We start from the raw sequence: 17,491 nt of genomic DNA, 5'->3' as shown, positions 1-17,491 counted from the left end.
TGATGCATCATACTAGCTTCGAACAATGAAGAGGCACACAACTCTGAAAGCTTTTTGTCAATTATTTTCAGTCATTATTACAAAATTGATTGTCAATACCATATCATTTCCCCATAGACACATTTCTAAATATGCCCAAAAATCTCAATCTTAAATATCAAAACAGCTGATCCAACCTATGCAGCTGTTGATCATTAACATGAACCCACCACATTGTATCCCTATTTCAGTTCAATTTAACACAAAATCATTCCTATCATGATTGTAAAGGAACAACGGTATTAGAAGCAATATTAGCATAGTTATCACTATAGTTCAGAGTCAGCTCCCTTTCTTCTTCTCCACGTCCTCCATGAGTCTCTTCCTATACTTGAGCATCTTCTCCAGGTGTTTAGATTGCAGGGCCTCCTGTAGAGACCTCAGTTTGGTGCCAAGGGGCAGTGGGACAGTGGATACGCCCGGCTGCAGTGCCTGCAACGCCGCCAGAGTCGAGGAGAACGAGTCAAGCATATCCGGGCACACAGGGAACATACAGGCATTCCACAGACGACAGACAACTAGATGTGTCTCCAGCGAACCTCAGGCTCTCAGGGCTCAGGCCCCAATTTGTGATGATTGTAGAAATGTGTGTGCTAAATGTTCAATGATAAATGCAATCCAATTCATAGCCTACATTCAGATGAACATTAATTTCCAACATTTAGTCATTCGTTCGTTTCTTTCAGACGTTTAAATAGCCAATAACCCCGTCTTATATACAGTTAGTTGTCGATTTCGACATTGGCCAAAAGTTTATGACAACACCTATTTTATTCGGATGACAGCAAAGCGAGAAACTCACGGTCAACACACCATGCTTTCTGTCTGACGCTTCCGCACAGCGCAAATGTACATATTAACTGTATCCATGACAACATGAAAACCTTGCAGTTCACAGAGACGGCAGCACTGCAAGAGTGAGCAAAATTCACATATGAAATAGCAAAATATTTTACAATCAACTCATGATCCTATGTTCTACGTGCTAACTTTAAGTTTTATTAATTTTGTTCCGTTTTTTTAAAACAAATGTGGCTAGGCTACTATTGTATTATGACCACTAGCCTGTGTAATATGCCTCTTCAAATCAGAGGGAAAATGTGAAGACCACTGAAGAAATGGATTCACTTGATGCCCAAAGGAAATACCTAGTGACCTGCTCGGAGTCCCTTATACTAAGCCATGGGCAGGGACCAGGTTTGGACCTAGTGGAGAAAGAGACTGACCCTCAACAGGTTGTTATGGTCAATCTGAGCTGCTTACTGCTGAAAAACCTGGATAATGTGGGAAGCTGCAGGTCACTAAGAGTATGCATCTTGGCAGACAATTTTATATCCACGATAGATGCTCTCATCGCATGTGTGCATATAGTGAAGTTGGATCTTAAAGGAAATCAGGTACCTTTTACTTAATTAAGGCCTTACCCCAATGGTATCAGAAGATCTCTTTCTGAGGGAGACCTAGATATGACTCAATTCACTTGATTTGAGTGGTATATCTTGTTCCTTTGCTATACCTGATTGATACTGTCTGTATCTGATTGTAGTAAAACCATTTATATGCTGTATCATACTAAACATGGTTAATACTGTATCTTACTCTCTTTGTTGGAATTTTGCAGATGCCTTGCATTCAGAATATGAAATGTGAGCATGATGTAGTCTAGCTCTGGTCTAGGGTGTTACTGCTACTCATTAATAGAGGAATGGGCAGTAAAGCCATGGACCAGAGCTAGATAGATGTATTCCATCTGTCTTTCAGATAACCCAACTCCCCGGCGTAGTGTTCTGGGACAGCCTGAGACGACTCCAGCTGCTCCATCTCCATGACAACAACATTGGGACTAGAAAGAACATTGAGGGGTTGTCAGGCTGTCCTAACCTCACAGCATTGACCCTCTACGACACACCGCTCAGCCTAAAGGGAAACTACAGACACTGCATCATCAACAGCATCTGGTCACTGAAGGCTCTGGATAACTTTGTGGTCTCTGACGAGGAGATCATTGAAAACTGGATCCTCCCTCTGCATTTCAAAAGCCTCTGTCATCATTTTTACTTGAACCTCTATCCAGCAGCTAAGATGGTTTGTAGGCCTTCTTGTGCTCCTTGATGTCATTTGAAATGTGTTTCCCATGTTATATCCATGGTTTATCCTCCATCATTTTTCCATAAACATTTCAATTGTCTCATCCAGGGGCCTTATCAGAGTGAAATGAGAGCAATCCATAAGATTATATCAGAGGTCAATAGGATCCAGTCCGTTTATTCTCCAACGTTGATCATCCAACGATGGATCAGGGGACATCTGACCAGAAAAAGGCTTGGGTAAAGCATTTACTGTTGCCATACTGTTCAATGAAAATTGACACAAGTATTCCATAAAAGGGGCAATCAGCAGTTGCTACATCAATATTTTGACTTATAATTGAATGATATGTACCCATTGATTCTTGAAGAATATAACTGTCGCACCCCATCAGAACCCCAAATATTAGCTTGTTTTACTCCAATGTTTTTAAACAAAGTAAATGTAAACAAACACCATATAGCCTCAAAACATGGTTAATTCTCTCATTTTTAGATCATTGATGGTCAGTCCTTTGAGCGTAATTACATTTCTCCAGTCCCATCCCTCAGCTTTTTACCAAAACAGTGGCGCGGAGAACACTTATTGTTTCAACTTCTGATTATTCCTTTAAAGAATTGATTTATATAGGAAACCAAAGCCTCGTGTAGGAGATCATTTTCCTATAGCTCATTGACCGCACACAATCATCTCTCTTTCCTTATGTATTCTGTGTCATGGTGTTTCACTGAAATGTTATCTGTTTTTATTCTGTCAGACTTGTCCCTGCTGTGCCGAGACAGGAGAGGTTCAGCATCAGAGTCCATCTGTCCCCCATCCCCTCTGTGGAGACAGACAGTCAACAGACCCAGGGAGAGACATGGGTCAAAGAGTGCACAGCTAAACAGCACCTGCAGGTTTGGACCCCCAATAATTTCCTTACACCCTGCAATGTAGCTCAGTGTCAACCGGCTCCGAGTGGGAATGCTGATCTAGGATCCGTTTTGCTTTTTAGATCATAATAAATAAGATTACATGGACAAGGGGGACCTGATCGTAGATCAGTACACCTACTTTAAGACACTTGATACTCCTAGAATGAAACACCCACTCAATCGAGTTTATATGGCCTCCATTATTCCACTTTAATTTGCAGACATGGATGAAAAGGGTCATGTATAAGTTATATGAATACTGCCATTGTGAAACCATTTAAAAAATAAACAACTGGGCAAACATCTGATAATATTTGTAGTGTTTCTGTTTTAGTAAACAACATTTGTCATGATCTGAGAATGTTTTCCAGAGGCACGAGGAACAAGATGCAAAAATCAAGAGATTGTATGTCAATCTGAAGAAATTGGTGCAGGCTGGTAGCCCAGAGGTAAAAAGTTAACATGTTTCTGTGACAGCTATTTTCGTTTTCCCATGCGTTTTCCCATGCAATATATGTAATTACATGTGAACTAAAGAAGTGTTTTTTTTCCTGTTTGACAGGTTATACAAGAGGTGGTGACAAGCCAGGCGTCTTTAGAGGCCAAGAAACAGAAAGACATCAGTCCTCTGCATAACACCCCTCAGAACAGTAAGACCATGAGGTCCAACAGAGCCAAGCACAGTGAGACGGAAAGAAGTAGGATTGCATCTATTCCCCATATAGTGCACTACTTTTGACCAAGGACTTATATAGGGAATAGGGTGTCATTTGGTATGCAGATGTAAGAGTAACATTAGACTGCAGTATGACCATTCTAATCATCACAATAGTGTTGTTATTAGAGTACATTTGTGATGATCTTGTCTGTCTCTGATCAGACTTCACTGCTGCAGAGGAGTTCTATGAAGAGAAGCTTGGGAAAATGTGTTTCCGCCTCATCGGCTTCAAGGCTCTGGTCCACCAGGTCGAGCCTGTCAGCAACATGCTCATCTCCCGGCAACAGGGGGGACGGGACATCCGCAACGCCATCCGCCTGTTCCACACACAGCGTCCCGAGCCACCCAAGCGGCCCCAACCTCGACCACCCCTGATCAATGCCGAGAAGCGTCTGCTGGGTCGCTGCCTTGGCTCCATCAGCCTAGCCCCCTTCCAGGTGATCCAGCGGGCCTACCGGATGAGGGAGCAGGCCGAGGCCCTGCAGAGGAGGGCCAAGCAGGTGGCCCATTCCCAGGCTCGGAGGGAGGGCGCCCAGGGCCAGCGCCACGGCCTCCTGGAGGCCCGTAGGGAGGTAGTGCTCCAGGTGAGAGAGAAGGAGCAGGAGGAGGTGGAGGGGGCCCTGGCCCTGCTGAGAGCTAGCCGGGACAGGGAGGTGCAGGAGGTCAGGCAGAGACACGCTGTGTTCCTGGAGGAGAAGAGAAGGCGTGCATCGGAACGGGCCATGGTTGTCGCCTTCAGCAGGCAGCATGCCTTCCTGTCCAAGACGGTCAACAGGCATGCTGTGCGGCAGAGGCAGAGTCACACCCAGCAGGAGAGGAGTGTCATGGTTGCCAGCAGCAGGCAGCAGTCCCGGATTCAGAGGGAACTCATAATGGGATGCATAGAGGACAGGTACTGTAGGGTCAGCAAGAGGATCACCTCTAAACTTACCTCAATCTTATCATTGTCATTCAGTATGATTTTAAAACCCTTTATAAAGCCTAAATACTGTAGCTGCTTCATGTGAAATGTAGAATAATAATATATACATGTTATAACAGACCCTTTTTTTTACCACCTACAGTGCATTCGGAAAGTATTCAGACCCCTTTACTTTTTACACATTTTGTTACGTTACTGCCTTATTCCAAAATTGATTAAATCATTTTTACCCTCATCAATCTACACACACTACCCCATAATGACCAAGCAAAAACAGGTTTAAAATTTCTGAAAAAAATAAAACGGAAATATCACATTTACATGAGTATTCAGACCCTTTACTCAGTACTTTGTTGAAGCACCTTTGGCAGTGATTACAGCCTTGAGTCTTCTTGAATATGACTCTACAAGCTTGGCACACCTGTATTTGGGGAGTTTCTCCCATTTTTCTCTGCAGATCCTCTCAAGCTCTGTCAGGTTGGATGGGAAGCATTGCTTGCACAGCTATTTTCAGGTCTCTCCAGAGATGTTAGATCGGGTTCAAGTCCTGGCCACTCAAGGACATTGAGACTTGTCCCGAAGCCACTACTGCGTTGTCTTGGCTGTATGCTTAGGGTCGTTGGAAGGTGAGCCTTCGCCCCAGTCTGAGGTCTTGAGTGCTCTGGAGCAGGTTTTCATCAAGGCTCTCTATGTACTTTGCTCTCTTCATCTTTGCCTCTATCCTGACTAGTCTCAGTCCCTGCCACTGAAAAACCTCCCCACAGCATGATGCTGCCACTAACATGTTTCACCATAGGGATGGTGCCAGGTTTCCTCCAGATGTGACGCTTGGCATTCAGGCCAAAGAGCTCAATCTTGGTTTCATCAGACCAGGTTGTTATGTGCCTTTTACTGTGGAGTGGCTTCTATTTGGCCACTCTACCATAAAGGCCTGATTGTGTGCCTGAAGGTGTGTGCCTTTCCAAATCATGTCCAATCAATTGAAATGACCACAGGTGGACTCCAATTAAGTTGTAGAAACATCTCAAGGATGATCAGGATGTACCTGAGCTCAATTTCCAGTCTCATAGCAAAGGGTCTGAATACTTATGTAAATAAGGTATCTTTTTCTTTTTGCCTAAAAACCTGTTTTAGCTTTGTCAATATTGGTATTGTGTGTAGATTGCTGAGGGAAAAAAATATTTAATACATTTTAGAATAGGGCTGTTAAGTAACAAAATGTGGAAAAAGTCAATACTTTCCCGAAGGCATTGTATTTAGCGTGGCAAGATTATTGATAATTGAGGCATCTATGAATGTGTTATAAATGGTTTATGAAGGCTTCATAAAGCCTTGGAAGTTATTTTAAAGTGGGACCATTCTCGTGTTTTCTGTTACGTATTACAGGCAACAGTCTCTAAAGGAGCAGGCCATTACATCCAGAGTGAACAGAGACACTTATCTGGCCACAAAGCACACCAACCAACTCCTCCGAGCCCAGGAGAGAGTGGCCAGTGTGAAGGCCAGCCATGCCAAGATGGAGGTCCTGCATCCTGTACCGGTCAACCAGACTGCCTGATCACCACTTCTGGTCCCCCTGTATCCCTCCACCATGCTTCACAAATGTTTAATGCTATGAACTGTTTTTTGGGGGGCTATTTGTTTATCTTTAATTCTGTTTATGAAACCACAAGGAGTAAAGAATGTGAGGATTCTGGGAAGATGAACAAGAGAGGTCAAACCAAGGTCTATAGTGTTTATTGTTTGAGTGAAATCACAGAAATTCATTCACCTCATGATGTCTACTCATGTTGAAATACTTGGCCATTGTCCACATCTGTTTTTTGTTTTGTTTTTTTAAAGCTAACCATTTGTCTCTTGAGATTAGTCTCTCAAATTAAAATTACAGTTCATGTACATCTTGACTACAGATTTGAAAGGTTGATTACGAACATGATTCAATGAGGTAGGACATATCCTACCAGTATTTTAAAACAAGCTGCATGTAAATGCTCAGGCATGAACTAGTCTGCTTTTTTACCCACAGTTCAGTAGCTAGAGACAAGGCAGAACATGTACAAGCATGTCAGACTCAACTGAAGCATAACAAACCAATTTGCATGTCTCCCGTTCATAGGACTACTAACTGTTTAAATGCCCAGATAAGATCTAACATTTATTACAGAGCGTGGTATTGCACATTTAAAAAATATTAGATCTAAATAGCCTGGTCCCAGATATGTTTGTGCTTTATAGCCAAGTCATTGCCATGATCATTGTCATGCCAAACTGGGACCAGGCAGTCTAAAAGTTCTGGTAGTCTAAGAGTATTTAACTAGGCAAGTCAGTTAGGAAAAAAAATCGTATTTACAATGTTGACCTACTCTAGCCAAACCCGGACGATGCTGGGCCATGCACCGCCCTATGGGATTCCCAATCACGGCTGGATGTGAAACATCCTGGATTCGAACCAGGGACTGTAATGATGCCTCTTGCACTGAGATGCAGTGCCTTAGACTGCTGCGCCACTCGGGAGCCTAACTGCAGCATAACAAACCAACTTGCATACTTCTCATGTGCATAGGGCTACTAACTGTTTTATTGCCCAGATAAGACCTAACATTTAATACAGAGCCCAACTGCAATAAGTAAGTAACCTGTAGTGTAGAAAATGTACACTGGAATATCACATCAAAGACAGTAACAACAAAAAGTCCTTTGACTAATCCCACATTTGAGAAATGCATAACTTCTGATTTCCTTGGCAGTTGAGGTCGAGAGGGGGTATCCCAGAACTTTATCTCCTAAAGAGGAGAGTGGCAGATTTGTTTTATTTTACCTTTATTTAACTAAGCAAGTCAGTTAAGAACAAATTCTTATTTTCAATGACGGCCTAGGAACAGTGGGTTAACTGCCTGTTCAGGAGCACAACGACAGATTTGTACCTTGTCAGCTCGGGGGTTTGAACTTGCAACCTTTCGGTTGCTGGTCTAACCACTAGGCTACCCTGCCGCCCCATAGGGTAGGAGGTGCTGGGCCAGCATGATGAAACCATTCAGTCACAGGTCAGAGGGGGGCAGGACGACCAGGCTGTCTCTGTTCTCCTCCAGGTACTTGTTGCAGGAGTGGAAGGTGCCGTAGAAGCTGGAGGAAAGGCCTGCAATGTCGTTGGAGATGTAAGGGAGGACTCCTGGTGTGGCTTGGTTGTAGTAGGAGATCTGAGGTAAAACACAGGGACAATGTGGTCCAAAAAGAAAACAAAAAGCACATGTTCTATAATATTTATGACTGAAAACATGTATAATGTAGAAGTACTAAACTCAGCAAAAAAAGAAACGTCCTGTCGGTCAACTGCGTTTATTTTCAGCAAACGTAACATGTGGAAATATTTTTATGAACATAACAAGATTCAACAACAGGCATAAACTGAACAAGTTCCACAGACATGTGACTAACAGAAATTGAATAATGTGTCCATGAACAAAGGGGGGGGGGGGGGGGGGGGGGTGTCAAAAGCAACACTGACAGTCCTGTCTTGCAGGAAATCATGCACAGAACGAGCAGTATGGCTGGTGGCATTGTCATGCTGGACGGTCATGTCAGGATGAGCCTGCAGGAAGGGTACCACATGAGGGAGGAGGATGTCTTCCCTGTAACGCATAGCGTTGAGATTGCCTGCAATGACAACAAGCTCTGTCCGACGACGCTGTGACACATCGTCCCCAGATCATGACGGACCATGCACCTCCAAATCAATCCCGCTCCAGAGTACAGGCCTCGGTGTAACGCTCATTCCTTCGACGATAAACACTAATCCGACCATCAACCCTGGTGAGACAAAATCGTGACTCGTCAGAGAAGACCACTTTTTGCCAGTCCTGTCTGGTCCAGTGACGGTGGGTTGGTGCCTATAGGCAACGTTGTTTCCGGTGATGTCTGGTGAGGACCTGCCTTACAACAGGCCTACAAACCCTCAATCAAGCCTCTCTCAGCCGATTGCAGATTTTCTGAGCACTGATGGAGGGATTGTGCGTTCCTGGTGTAACTTTGGCAGTTGTTGTTGCCATCCTGTACCTGTTCCGGAGGTGTGATGTCCGGATGTACCAATACTGTGCAGGTGTTGTTACACGTGGTCTGCCACTGCGAGGACGATCAGCTGTCCATCCTGTCTCCCTGTAGCGCTGTCTTAGGCATCTCACAGTACGGACATGGAAATGTATTGCCCTGGCCACATCTGCAGTCCTCATGCTTCCTTGCAGCATGCCTAAGGCACGTTCACGCAGATGAGCAGGGACCCTGGGCATCTTTCTTTTGGTGTTTTTCAGAGTCAGTAGAAAGGCCTCTTGAGTGTCCTAAGTTTTCATAACAGTGACCTTAATTGCCTACCGTCTGTAAGCTGTTAGTGTCTTAACAACCGTTCCACAGGCGCATGTTCATGAATTGTTTATGGTTCATTGAACAAGCATGGGGAACAGTGATTAAACCCTTTACGATGAAGATATGTGAAGTTACTACTAATTATCTTTGAAAGACAGGGTCCTGAAAAAGGGATGTTTCTTTTTTTGCTGAGTTTATCATCTATCTAGATGTAATGTATATCAAAATATCAAATTTCTTTATTCTTGCTATGTACCTACTGTAGAAAAATATAAAAAGTACCATGTCTGTAAAATGTGTATGTAACAACAAAAGAAAAAGATGTAAAAACAGCGTTTATTTTTGTCCTCCGAAGAGGGTGGGTGGAAAGCTTGCACTTCTTTCTACACTCAGCTTACAGGATAAAGTGTGTACACTGTGGGATGAAGAAAATCACTGAGCTAGCTGGTCCCAGATCTGTTTCTACTGTCTTACCAACTACGGTTGTTGTCATGTTTGACATGACAATGACCATAGAAGTCGGCTTTACAGCACAAACAGATTTTGGACCAGGCAAGCTTTTCGCTTAGCTAGCGAAGAGCCCCATTGCCCCACCTTGGTGACAGCATTGGACTCCTCCCAGATACTGAAGCCGGCACAGAGCACCTCCCCCCGGGTGTAGTCCTCAGTGGCAGGGTGGGTCGGCAGGGTGACAGAGCGCAGGGCAATCAGGTACGGGTCCCTGAGGTGGACAGAAGAGTTGGATCGCACCATTAGAGCGTGATAAAGATGTGGAATTGGGCTGTGGGACACAACCAGACCCGGGTAAGTTATGGTGAAGTGAGAACATAAAAAGAATGCAGTGCCATTGGAAAGTAGGAAGGATTGTTGAGTCATTGGGGAACAATGACCAAGCAAAACAAAGCATATTGGTGAAGTCAGGATGCTGATGGATGACAGACAGGCCGCATTACCTGGAGTCACAGGGCTTCCTCCTAGAGGCCAGAAGGATGAAGTCCTGGCCCTTCCCCCCCTTACTGACACACGGAGTGGCCACGCGGTAGATAGTGTCATCCTCATCTGCCTGGATGATCACATCACATTTTCTACATAGGAAGAAAGGGAAAAGGCACACTGTGAAATTGAGGTTTCAATCCAAATGTAGATTGGATATCAAAAGGATTATAGTAAGTACTTTGTGAATGGTTGTGACCACTTGTGGCTGTGTTCCGACTAGCTGTGACTGTTGTGACTACGTCAGTTGTGAATGTGTTACCCACTGGTAATGCCTGTCCCACTCATGTCTCCTGCGCAGGTCTGAGAGCAGATGGAACGCTTGTTCAGCAGGGACAGTGACATGAGTCTCCACTTTAAAACACAGTATCTGGTTCTCCTCAAGGGTGTACAGACTGACCTTGGAACAGATCAGGAAGGAGGGGGGTTAAACCATGAATATAGGATCTTTACAGGTTAAAGCAGAGCCTATTCCTTTACTACCACAGACATGACATATTATTGACATTTAGTGGAATGTTATATGTAGCGAGCTCCTTTAAGAAAGACGGTTGACTTGTTGCACATTCCTTCCTCCCAGTCCCAACTTAATCAAATCAACGTGTGGGCCGAATTCGGAGGGGTGCAACTATGACTGTGCATTAGAAAGTAATGATTTGATTAGACAGTGGGGAGGAGGAGAGGGGACACATGCAATCCTTGAACATCATTCTAATGAATAATATCAGTGGTGTTCAATCACATTCTTACCCTTTTCTACTTACAACACTAACCTTATTTTTCTCAGAGCTTAACATCCAGTTGCTTCGAGCAGCCATAATTTTCAGCGCAGACACATTGTTGTAGCTGAGATACATCTGGGGAAAATAAGGTTTGGATTCAGAATCGGAAGAATGATTGTTGTTTCAAAACAAGCACAGGCCAGTACACAGGGAGGCAGTAGAGTGTTAAATCTGTTATCAAACCCCAAAACAACACATTTAATCTAGGAGTAGTAGTAGTAAGTTGTGGTCCGTTTGTGTTTGTGTGTTACCTGGTTGCTGATGTCCCAGGGGACAGAGAGAGGAACCTCCGTTTGCTTGCAGGAGATGATGTACTTTCTGTAAACAGACAGTGTATAGTAATGTCACAACAGATGAAAATGTGTTGACTCAATGGTTTGGTTTACACACTAATTCAGGGGTATCACTCAATCAGCCCGATTTTATGTGGCCTGGCATGATGTCTTAGCAAAAAAATGATATACTGTATATAATAGATTTAAGGGAGGGGGCTCATCTACTGGAGGGGCAAAATTTGTTTGACACCCCCTGCACTAACTGATAGAAATGGGGAATAGGACTGTGATGATTTTCATCTCCTCACCTATCCAGACGGATCTTCTTCCTAGCAATAGCCTCCTGATAGCGTCTCTTCCCATCCTGACAATTAAATAAACATGTGAAATGGGCTTTCACAGTTCTGCACCAACATTGGATGAGCAGACGCATGTATCTCTTAACATTACAAATTCAACAACCATATGGCATTTCTCAATATAGACCTCCATAAACACACACACACACTCTCTTGCATGCAGTCTCTCTCTCACACACACTCCACAGGTCCAACAGCCTGTTCTTCTGAGGTCATCTGCAGAACTCACCACAGGTTCGGGTCGTATCCGGGGTAATGTACGTGGCTTCCTGTCCTTGTCCAGCACCTCAAAGGTCATGAAGGCGCTGTTGATGTGCCGCAACGCACCCGCACCCTGGTAGGCCTCTGCACATACACCCACCTCCATACTAGAACACACAAGCACAAATAGGTTACATAGACTAATATCATACAAACATAAAAGGTTGCCATACCAGTTTCCCATTCATTGGTTTGTTGCCAGTAAATATCCCTCAAAGCTGAAATTGAGTTCATTCAGTTCATTGGGGCTCACCATAGCAACAACAAAAAATCTACGTTTTTCAACAGAAACGAAAACAGGCGGTTGTTATTGGACAGTGGTTGAGAAAAAGCGGTTCTAATTTTCTTCAGTTTGGTGCCTAATGAATAAGACTTGTGTTTCACCTGTGTTTGAAGGCATTGTTAACAATGGCCTTTAGCACCAGCCGGTCACCGATGTGAGACGGGCCCCGGAAGTGGAACATGTCTATGGTCCTCAGAGTGGGGTGAGCGTTACACAGACGACTAGAGTGTAAGAGTGAGATGAGCGAGAGAGAGAATGAAGGAAAGAGAGCATATTAGACTAATAGCATTCTCACATTTCTTCTCCAGAAGAAAAAGTCAACATGGTTTAGATCTACTCATTCTACTAAATACACTGAACAAAAATATAAAATGCGTCATGGAACAATTTCAAAGATTTTTCTGAGTTACATATAAGGAAATCAGTCAATTGAAACCTATACATTTTAAAGTGTTTTATTGTCCCAAGCACAAGGTGCACCTGTGTAATGATCATCCTGTTTAATCAGCTTCTTGATGTGCCACACCTGTCAGGTGGATGGATTATCTTGGCAAAGGAGTAATGCTCATTAACTGGGATGTAATTAAATATTTGTGCACAAAATGTAAAAGAAATAAGCTTTTTATGCTTATGGAACATTTCTGGGATCTTTTATTTCAGCTCATGAAACATGGGACCAACACTTTACATGTTGTGTATATATTTTTGTTCAGTGTATATTAAAAGACCCAGTGCAGTCAAAATGTGATTTTTCTGTGTTATATAGATTTCCACACTATGAGGTTGGAATAATACTGTTCAAATGATGATAATGCCCTTTTACAGTAAGAGCTTTTAGTCTGCCTGGTGACATCACCAGGCGGTTAACTAGTTAATAGACAAATAAGAAAGAGAGGTCCAACCCTCTCTACCTATAACAGCTAGTTTTTAGTTTTCCCCTTCCCACTCAGACAGTCCAAGCTAAATTCTTGCTTGAGAAATTGATATTTTTAATTGAAAAACAATCACAGTAAGGTACTTAATTGTTACCCAGAAATGACGTCTGCATGGGGCCTTTAATATATACTAACTATCTCCATATTCTGTCACAGTAAGAAACCTCATTATCTCTATGAGAAGGACAGGCTACAGACCAGACACTCACCATGCTGCGATGGTGGCCACGTTCTCCATCCAGGCCATGATCTGACCCCCGAAGGTGCTGACCTGGTGGTTGGCATGGGGAGGCAGCACCAGCTCCACGCTCTCCACCCGGGTTCGCTCTGCTGACACCGCACCCTGGTATTCCTGACACTCTCCTGTTGACACGCACACAGACACATACTGGACTGTAATGCTGCTCTTCACCAGGCTGGGCACGGGTGTGACTGCCACTGATATCATTTCATATTAGAGATAAGTGGGACTTGGACATCTGTGGTATCCTGTGACATGTAAAGGTTATAAATAGGGCCTTATCAGCTATAACTAGGACCTTATAAGCTATAACTACATTTACGTCAACTTTTCGGTTACTGGCCCAACACGCTTAACCCCCTGCCGCCCTGAGGACTTACGGTGCAGTCGGAAAATATTTAGACCCCTCGACTTTTTCCATATTTTGTTACGTTACAGCCTTATTCTAATATAGATTAAATCAGTTTTACCCCTCATCAATCTACACACAATACCCCATAATGACGAAGCAAAAACAAAAACATTTAGAAAATGTTGCAAAAAATTAAATAAAAACTGAAATACCACATTAACATAAGTATTCAGACCCTTTACTCAGTACTTTGTTGAAGTACATTTGGCAGCAATTACAGCTTCTAGTCTTCTTGGGTATGACTCTGCAAGCTTGGAACACCTGTATTTGGAGAGTTTCTCCCATTCTTCTCTGCAGATCCTCTCAAGCTCAGGTTGGATGTGGAGCGTCGCTGGACAGCTATTTTCAGGTCTCTCCAGAGATGTTCGATCAGGTTCAAGGCAGGGCTCTGGCTGGGCCACTCAAGGTCATTCAGAGACTTGTCCTGAAGCCACTCCTGTGTTGTCTTGGCTGTGTGCTTAGGGTTGTTGTCCTGATGGAAGGTGAACCTTCGCCCCAGTCTGAGGTCCTGAGTGCTCTGGAGCAGGTTTTCACCAAGGATCTCTGTACTTTTCTCTGTTCATTTTTCCCCTCGATTCTGACTAGTTTCCCAGTCTCTGCCACTGAAAAACATCCCCACAGCATGATGCTGCCACCACCATAGGGATGGTGCCAGGCTTATTCCAAGCGTGATGCTTGGCATTCAGGCCAAAGAGTTCAATCTTTAGGTGCCTTTTGGCAAACTCCAAGCGAGCTGTCATGTGCCTTTTACTGAAGAGTGGCTTCCGTCTGGCAACTCGACCATAAAGGCCTGATTGGTGGAGTCATGCAGAGATGGTTGTCCTTCTGGAAGGTTCTCCAATCTCCACATAGTAACTCTGTCAAAGTGACCATCGGGTTCTTGGTCACCTCCCTGACCAAGGCCAATTCTCCCCCGATTGCGCAGTTTGGCCGGGCAGCCAGCTCTAGGAAGAGTCTTAGTGGTTCCAAACTTCTTCCATTTAAGAACAATGGAGGCTACTGTGTTCTTGGGGACCTTCAATGCCACAGAAATATATTGGTACCCTTCCCCAGATCTGTGCCTCGAAACAATCCTGTCTCTGCGCTCTACGGACAATTCCTTCAACCTCATGGCTTGGTTTTTACTCCGACATGCACTGTCAACTGTGGGACCTTATATAGACTGGTGTGTGCTTTTCTAAATCATGTCTAAGGTGGACTCCAATCAAGTTGTAGAAACATCAAGGATGATCAATGGAAACAGGATGCACGTGAACTCAATTTTGATTGTCATAGCAAAGGGTTTGAATACTATTTTTAATAGATTTTCAAAAATGTCCAAAAACCATTTTGCTTTGTCATTTTGGGTATTGTGTGTAGATTGATGTGGAACAAAATGAATGTCATCCATTTTAGAATAAGGCTGTAACGTAACAAAATATGAAAAAAGGGAAGGGGTCTGAATACCCGAATGCACTGTATGTGGGCCTTATAAGCTCTAACTAGGGCCTTAAAGGAAGCCTTATCATAGAAACAGAATGAATAAAAAGGGTGTCTCCATTCAAGTCAATGATGGCATAATAGGTGGACTGGCATCCACTTGGAGTGTACCCATGCCAGGAAGCAAAAGTAGGGAAGTGTACCCTCCAATCTGTGCTTTGATTTGTTGAGTCAACTGACATTACAAAAAAATACATTCCATTGCATGAGCCACATCAGTTAGCATAATTTTAATGAACATTTACATTACTATGGCAATCCACCATCAGTTGATAGAATATTCCAAAATACAAAATACACTGGAAATTATTGCATCACAATACCAGGCAACCATTGCAATGAGTTTACCAGTCAATAGTCAGGATTAGAGCTTCAAAGGCCGTTCTATTCATTCCATTTCTATGGTCCTTATAAACTGTAACTAGGGCCTTGTAGGGTCCTTATACCACGTGTTCAACTCATTCCACGGAGGGCGGAGTGTCTGCTGGTTTTCATTTCACCCTTGTACTCGATTGATAAATGAAGGTCACTAATTAGTAAGGAACTCCCCACACCAGGTTGTCTAGGTCTTAGTTTAAAGGAAAAAACAAAAACCTGCAGACACTCGGCCCTCTATGGAAAGTTTCTGCCACTCCTGCCATATAAGATATAATTAGGGCCTTAAAGAAGCCTCATAAGCTGTAACTAGAGGATTCCCTGGTCAGGTCACATGGTCAGGAAAGACTCCGTGCCATAGTACCAAAGTCTTGACAGTATAATACCTAGTTGAGCTGTGTGTTGAGCTGTGTGCTGACAGAATAATACCTAGTTGAGCTGTGTGTTGACAGTATGCTACCTAGCGGAGCAGTGTGTTGAGCTGTGTTTTAATAGTTACCTAGTTGAGATGTGTTTCAGTGTGTTGACAGTATACAACCTAGTTGAGCTGTGTGTTGACAGTATAATACCTAGTTGAGCTTGTGTTGACAGTATACTACCTAGCTGAGCTCTTTTGAGCTGTGTGTTGACAGTTACCTAATTGAGATGTGTTTCAGTGTGTTGACAGTATACTACCTAGTTGAGCTGTGTGTTGACAGTATAATACCTAGTTTAGCTGTGTTTTGAGAGTGCACTACCTAGTTGAGCTGTGTGTTGACAGTATACAACCTATTTGAGCTGTGTGTTGACAGTATAGTACCTAGTTGAGCTGTGTGTTGACAGAAATCTACCTAGCTGAGCTGTGTGTTGACAGAATAATATCTAGCTGAGCTGTGTGTTGACAGTTACCTAGCTGAGCTGTGTGCTGAGCTGTGTGCCGAGCTGTGTGCTGACAGTATAATACCTAGTTGAGCTGTGTGTTGACACAGCTCAGTATACTACCTAGCTGAGCTGTGTGTTGACAGTATAATACCTAGTTGAGCTGTGTGTTGACAGTATAATACCTAGCTGAGCTGTGTGCCGAGCTGTGTGCTGACAGTATAATACCTAGTTGAGCTGTGTGTTGACAGTATCCAACCTAGTTGAGCTGTGTGTTGACAGTATAGTACCTAGCTGAGCTTGTGTTGACAGTATAGTACCTAGCTGAGCTGTGTTAAGATGTGTGTTGACAGTTACCTAGTTGAGATGTGTTTCAGTGTGTTGACAGTATGATACCTAGCTGAGCTGTGTGTTGACGGCATACAACCTAGTTGAGCTGTGTGTTGACAGTATAGTACTTAGTTGAGCTGTGTGTTGAGAGTGCACTATCTAGTTGAGCTGTGTTTCTGTGTGTTGACAGTATAATACCTAGTTGAGCTGTGTGTTGACAGTATAATACCTAGTTGAGCTGTGTGTTGAGAGTGCACTACCTAGTTGAGCTGTGTGTTGACAGAAATCTACCTAGCTGAGCTGTGTGTTGACAGTTACCTAGTTGAGATGCGTTTCAGTGTGTTGACAGTTACTATCTAGCTGAGCTGTGTGTTGACAGTTACCTAGCTGAGCTGTGTGCTGAGCTGTGTGCCGAGCTGTGTGTTGACAGTATACTACCTAGCTGAGCTGTGTGTTGACAGTATACAACCTAGCTGAGCTGTGTTTTGACAGTATTCTACCTAGCTGAGCTGTGTGTTGACAGTATTCTACCAAGCTGAGCTGTGTGTTGACAGTATACTACCTAGCTGAGCTGTGTGTTGAGCTGTGTGTTGACAGTATACAACCTAGCTGAGCTGTGTGTTGACAGTATTCTACCAAGCTGAGCTGTGTGTTGACAGTATTCTACCAAGCTGAGCTGTGTGTTGACAGTATTCTACCAAGCTGAGCTGTGTGTTGACAGTATTCTACCTAGCTGAGCTGTGTGTTGAGCTGTGTGTTGACAGTATACTACCTAGCTGAGCTGTGTGTTGACAGAATAATATCTAGCTGAGCTGTGTGTTGACAGTATACAACCTAGTTGAGCTGTGTGTTGACAGTATACAACCTAGCT

General features: G+C 43.6%; 2 protein-coding genes across 4 annotated transcripts in view; one reads left to right on the top strand and one right to left on the bottom strand.

Moving 5' to 3' along the window:
* The first annotated feature begins 938 nt into the window (after positions 1–938).
* Positions 939–6,579, top strand: lrriq3 (leucine-rich repeats and IQ motif containing 3). The gene is made up of 8 exons (XM_031822435.1): positions 939–1,436; positions 1,801–2,124; positions 2,236–2,366; positions 2,885–3,023; positions 3,413–3,490; positions 3,604–3,739; positions 3,922–4,651; positions 6,068–6,579. The coding sequence occupies exons 1-8, from the start codon at positions 1,158–1,160 to the stop codon at positions 6,237–6,239; spliced, it is 1,989 nt and encodes a 662-aa protein (XP_031678295.1). The 5' UTR covers positions 939–1,157; the 3' UTR covers positions 6,240–6,579.
* Positions 6,403–17,491, bottom strand: part of LOC109889047 (acyl-coenzyme A thioesterase 11) — a 19,756-nt gene continuing 8,667 nt past the window's right edge. For all 3 annotated transcript variants that reach the window (XM_031822437.1, XM_031822436.1, XM_020480201.2), the window contains exons 7-16: positions 13,135–13,288; positions 12,092–12,211; positions 11,676–11,814; positions 11,396–11,451; positions 11,064–11,130; positions 10,804–10,887; positions 10,297–10,430; positions 9,991–10,122; positions 9,632–9,758; positions 6,403–7,878 (exon numbers count right to left, since the gene is read on the bottom strand). In XM_031822437.1, the coding sequence (XP_031678297.1) occupies positions 7,720–7,878; positions 9,632–9,758; positions 9,991–10,122; positions 10,297–10,430; positions 10,804–10,887; positions 11,064–11,130; positions 11,396–11,451; positions 11,676–11,814; positions 12,092–12,211; positions 13,135–13,288 (1,172 nt within the window). In that variant the 3' untranslated portion in view covers positions 6,403–7,719. The remainder of the gene's footprint in view (positions 7,879–9,631; positions 9,759–9,990; positions 10,123–10,296; positions 10,431–10,803; positions 10,888–11,063; positions 11,131–11,395; positions 11,452–11,675; positions 11,815–12,091; positions 12,212–13,134; positions 13,289–17,491) is intronic.

The sequence above is a fragment of the Oncorhynchus kisutch genome, linkage group LG4 (genome assembly GCF_002021735.2).
Source record: "Oncorhynchus kisutch isolate 150728-3 linkage group LG4, Okis_V2, whole genome shotgun sequence".
In the NCBI taxonomy this organism is placed as follows: domain Eukaryota; kingdom Metazoa; phylum Chordata; class Actinopteri; order Salmoniformes; family Salmonidae; genus Oncorhynchus; species Oncorhynchus kisutch.
Note: the sequence above shows the minus strand (reverse complement) of the source record. Positions and strands in the feature narration are given on the sequence as shown.